We start from the raw sequence: 5,706 nt of genomic DNA, 5'->3' as shown, positions 1-5,706 counted from the left end.
ATTATATGTTATGGGGAAGGAGAATAAGAGTGAGCTAGATACTGTGCGGGGCCAGATGAATGAGGCATATGTCTAACTACTACAAATCCATATGACAATAATTATATAATGGCTACTATAAGACAGGCATTCAGCTAAAAATCACAAGATTCAGATTTTAGTTTTAGGAGCTCAATCTATTATATAACTAGTGAATGGAATTGAAAGTAATAGTTCCCCTTTAGGTGTTTCATCAGCCAAAATACAGAGGCACAGATTTTACTAAGTATATTATAAAGCATGATAGGAAATCCAACACTAGTCTCACAAAACTAAGAGGTCTGCTTTCAAAGACACAGAAAGTTAATTTAATCAAGGTTTCTCATTTTCGAAACTGTGTTTGGAAAAATTTAAGCAGTATGCTTTTTCCCTTTCTCCCTTTTATTGTGGTGGCCTTCCCCACGGGCTTTGTTTTGGGATGTGGTGACTGCTTTTTATTTGGTTTTCTGGGAAGTGGCTGGTAATCTTCACTACATATGAACTCAAGCCAGGAGACCCCTGGAGGCAATCTGTGGTAGCTAAGTACCTCTGCGACTACACAGCCTGAGAGGGCAGATGGGGCAGAGTCTTTAGAAGGAAGGGGTTCAGAGGGTAAGGGAGAAGAGGAAGCAAAAGAAGTTGGAGAAGAGATGGCAGAGGAAATAGAAGAGGAGGAGGAGGAAGAGGAGGAGGAAGAGGAAGGAGATGGGAGCTGGGATTGTGAATGAAAATTACTATTATTTTTAACATAAAACAGCCAGTCAATAGCTTGGGGCTTTTGACTTACAACTTTGTTTTCAGGGGATGCTGCCAACGATCTTTTCTTCACTCCAAGCCCTTGGATGATATCAGATTCAGAAGTAGGGAAAAATTGTGATATCTTCATTTCTTCAAGGCTGTCACTGGGGGGATCTTCAGGCTGATTTTCTTTCACAGGGAGGAGTGGGAGAAAGGGTGAGAAAGAAGTCTTTGGTAGAGAAAGGATAAGAAGCAATTTCACCTCAATTTTCCCCTCAGAATTGGCCCCAGGTGTTAATATGACAAATAGTGTTCCACAATGAGGATCTTTTTTTCCTGTGAGATAGTTACATGGAGATTTTTATACAGGAAGCACAAGATAAACAAACTGTGTAAATTGATAAAAGGCAGGGGCCAGGACAAGGATTTGGCCTTCCCCTCATCCTTTGAAAGAGAATCTGTCTAGAGAGACCCTTTTGGATTCTGGTCTTGGAGAGAGAATTGATAATCTTGTTTACAACACAATCAGGAACAGTTCCACCTTTAACAATGCAGGGATGACTATAATGTAGAGTCTATGGAATTTCTTTACATAATTCTGTCCTTGCACTAAAATCAAAGCTGCTTTCACTCTGGAGTCCAGACCCCCATGTTGAAGCAGCTGTACTCTTGATGCAATGTTCAGTGCTTGATAATGACTGGCCTGGGCCATTTGGTTTGGGGTGGGATGGTGGCAGTTCTGTGGCTGTGTGTTTGTCATTTGGTGAAGTGGTATTTTGAAACTTGGAATGACAGATAGGTGAGCTGAGGATCTGGAAGTTATGATCAAGTGTAAGTAATGACTGAGATTTGGGCTGGAACACTCATAAACTCTGAGACCTGTGAACAGAGTGCAATAAAGGTGGTTTCCTTAATTTCATGTGGGATAATGGTAAACTCAGAACACTGGGATTATAGGTCAATATAAGCATTTTCTGAGGTCTGGAATCCTATAGTAGTGAATTTAGAGCCATCTGACCGCACTCCAAGGAATGTGATGTCTGTAGAAAGTTGTTTGTTTGAGGTTTGGTGTTGAGTGATGGTGAGCTCAAAGATGTTTCCTCTTCTTTTTTTTGGTACAGGGGATCAAACTTGGGACCTTGCACTTGCGAGGCAGGCGGCAGAACCACTGAGCTAAATCCCCAGCCCTTCAAAGATCTTTCATTGTGTACCAATAAAGATGTCCAAAAACAATACAATGAAGATGTTTTCTGAGATTTGAATTGAAGTAATGTTGATTTATTGGCTTTCTGATTGGGTCTCGAAGAGGCCCACATGATATTTAGTAGAGGTGTTTCTTGATGTTGGATATGAGACAATGATGAACTTGAAACTTTTTGGTTAGACTTTAGTAAAGGTGATGTCCAGTGAAAGTCTAGGCTTGAAGATGTAGTCTGAGGGTTGGGTAGGGGTAACTGTGAGCTCAGGGATGTTTCGTTCCAATGATGATGGTGATAATGTCTTGTTAAGGTCAGATGAAGATGTCTGAAGTTTAGGGCGTGATAAAGATTAGTTCAAGGCTTTCCCAGTGGGATGCAGTGATTTTCTCCTGTGGTCTAGTGAGGGAGTGACCGGGCATTTGGAGTGGGATAGCTGTAATTTTGTGGCCTTATTATTGAAGTCCTGTGACATTTTTACTTGATACTTGAGAGAAGGCAATATTGAACTGCTCTGGACTATTTGGTTATAGTTTAATGGAGGTGCTTCAAGGTTATTGCTATGGGACTGTACTTTGGCCACAGGTTGGTTACTGAGCTGATTTAGTGTTTTAGCATTGTATTGATGTGTTATTGAATTGGTTGTGGCCAGGTGGTAAGAGTGGTTTAATGGTACAAAGTGTTGATCATAGTATTCATATGGCACCGTGTTGTGTGACACAGAGGTCTTTCGTAAAGCAATTGGCTTATGGAGATGTTTTAGTAACTGTTAGAGACTAGATTCCATACACAATAGATATGTAAATAAATACTATTGAGTAGTTTCAAATTTTATCTTGTAACTTCACTGTCAATTTCCCAAAATTATAGAATGACTCAAGATTGAGGTACAGATGAGATTGAGGTGGGAAGAATAATCATTTGAAATTGCCTTGTCTTCTCTTTAATTTCCAAGAGTTTTTTTTCCTCCTGAGGAAATAATGCCTGTTAACAAAATAGTGAAGAGAGTTCAAAAGAAGTCCTGATTAGGCTATTAATTTTCTTAAATTACATGTCATCACAACTAGAGCAGAGGCTTTATAACACACTCATTATGTGAATCCCACCCACTTAGTTTGTCTTTTGAATTCCTCTTCCTAAATCTCATTTACCCATCTGTAAATAGATAAATATAATAATTTATTGAACTAAAGACTAAAAAAGTACATCTAAAACATCTAACAGTGCCCGTACATAACAAAATATACTATCACTGTTACTCTTTTAATTGTTCCAGTCATTTAAAAAAATCTGTGATAAATTTCTCATGTGAAACAAGTGAATCTTACAGAAAGGTGAAATAGAAATTCAAAACTGTTAGCTCTCAATGTAAGTGCAGTTACCCACCATTATCACCTTTTACTTTACTTTCAATTACATGTATATGTGTGTGTGTATTTCAAAAACAATTGCTTTTCAGTCTTTTATTTGACACCATTATAACTTTGAAACCCTTGACTACACCCCTTTAAAACTATTGTCCTACTGATGTCCACTATGTCTTTTTTCTCTGATCTTTCCAAGCATTCACAAAATTATTTTCTTTTGCTTTCTTTCCAATATAATGCTGTTATATCACAAGTTTTCTTTCAATTTCCTTACTAAAAAGTTGCATTACTGTAGCAATGTTTAGGATTTGAGAATAACCTATAGAAGCTTCATAAAAGATAGAACCTTTTAGATGACCAAAAATGATACTAGCATCTATTAATCAAGTAATACAGATACTCTGTTTTCTTAAGGGACCATCTAGTGCGACATGACACACTATTTTATTTTTCATGGTCAAGGTTGCCTTTTTATATTTTAAAACCAAGACACATGATATGATCTTTTTAAAAGTTGCAAGTAATAACAATAGATCCTGGGATTGGTCAATTAATTTCTTGGCCTTAAAATGTTAAGAATGGAAACTGTCACAATGCGGTTTCATGATTCTTCCATGCTTCTAAGATTTATCAAAATATTGTTTTTTTATTTTTATAATCTGACTTCATTTTCATGTTTCTCGCTATTTTTGTTATTTTAATTTCACTTATTTAATTTTAAGGAATTAAATAATTTGCGATTATTTAATTTATACAAATTAAATAATTTGCATTTATGGAGTACATTACAATAACTTGCACATGTATATAATATGTAATGATTAAATCAGAAAAATTCACACTTTCAATTCTTCAAGTACTGTATATGTTCAGAGAGCCTGAAAACACTTCTCCTATAGTTATTGTAATTTATATAATAAATTGGTGTACAGTAGTTAGCTTACAATGCTATAAAGCATGAGATATAATTTCTCCTATTTAACCTCTTCCAATCCCTCTTCCCTCAGTTCTTACCAACTCAATATGTTTAAAAATAAATTTTATTTTACTTTATCCCTTTCCCCCCTCAAGCCCCCTCCCCTCCCTATGCACAAAAGCTTTGTTTCCATTTTTCCTTCTAATTTCACTTTTTTCTTGTCCCTTCCTTTCTTCCTCCCTCCTCCCTTGTTCCCCTTCCCATTTGAACACTTTCTTCCCATTTCCCAATATCCATTATACATTTCAGTCCTTATTTCCACTTTCTATTTCTCATACCAGAGAAATGATGTGGTAATTAAGCATATATGTCCAATTTATTCCACTTAAGAATATGATCTCAAGGTCTACCCATTTAGCTATAAATGTCTGAAGCTTATTGTTCTTTATGGCAGAGTAGTATTCCATTGTATAAAAAAACACATCTTCTTTATTCACTCATCAGTTGATGGGCATTTGGACTATTTCCAAGATTAAGCTATTACAAACCGTGCTTTTATAAACATGGGTGTGGATATACCCAACTCAGTTTTTAATGAACAAATTTATTCCTCATGTATGTAAATTATCCAAATAATTTAGAACCAATTCTATTACTGCTATAAAAATTTCCCTTTTTTCAAGGTGGCTTTTCACATGCTTAATCTTTCTATTTGCACGTAGGTAAAAACATATCTTCCTGATTTACTTGTTTTTAAATCTTGAATCATTCCTCATAGAATTCCTCAGGAATCAATATTTTTATACTAGAAATTGAACCCAAGGCCTCAGAGCTACATTACCAGCCCTTTTAAAAAAAATACTGAGGCAGGGTCCCAATAAATTTCCCAGGATGGCCTTCATCCTCCTGACTCATGCGCTGCCACATCCAGCCAAGTACCAATATTATACATCAGTAACTTCCTAAATGTTTCTCTAATCTTGGTTTTCTCCTGAGCTTCAAAATTGTATTTTAAGGTAATCATTTAACACAAAACACTTAATTCAATTCACATCTCTTTCTAGAGAAAATCTCTTCTTATGTCTTCAATCTCAGTTCCTAAGAGTTGTCTATTCAGCATCTTTGAAAGAATCCCTGACAGTTTCACCTTCCAAAGCCTTTAAACATCAAGGATTGCTGATTTTACCTCCTCTTTATCTTCATCGGTCATTTTCTTTCTAACTTCATTGTTTTACTCTATAAGACAGGCACATCTTTTCTAGATTAATATATTAGCACAGTAACCTTTATATCTCCTTTCCTTTTTGCTGCAATATTTCTTTCCCAATTTTCCTCTGTCAGACATTTGAGAGCTAACTTTTGCTGGTGAGATACCTCTTCAATTTACCCAAGACTTCCCTTACTTTGTATAACATCTGCAGGAGTAATAAACATAGACTTTTCTTATAATTGCTGGATTTGATATGGTGTG

The 5,706-nt window shown here is 36.0% G+C and overlaps 1 protein-coding gene across 1 annotated transcript; it reads right to left on the bottom strand.

Annotated features, from left to right (window-relative positions):
• Window positions 1–361: 361 nt before the first annotated feature.
• Csnk2a2ip (casein kinase 2 subunit alpha' interacting protein) lies at window positions 362–5,445 on the bottom strand. The gene is given in 5 exon segments (XM_013077063.2): window positions 362–1,117; window positions 1,119–1,851; window positions 1,954–2,232; window positions 2,234–2,697; window positions 5,422–5,445. Coding segments are annotated over 5 exon segments (2,256 nt in total).
• Window positions 5,446–5,706: the final 261 nt, after the last annotated feature.

Source organism: Heterocephalus glaber, unplaced genomic scaffold (genome assembly GCF_053883595.1).
Source record: "Heterocephalus glaber isolate CG9 unplaced genomic scaffold, H.glaber_assembly_v1.0 deba00000122, whole genome shotgun sequence".
Taxonomy (NCBI): Eukaryota; Metazoa; Chordata; class Mammalia; order Rodentia; family Bathyergidae; genus Heterocephalus; species Heterocephalus glaber.
Note: the sequence above shows the minus strand (reverse complement) of the source record. Positions and strands in the feature narration are given on the sequence as shown.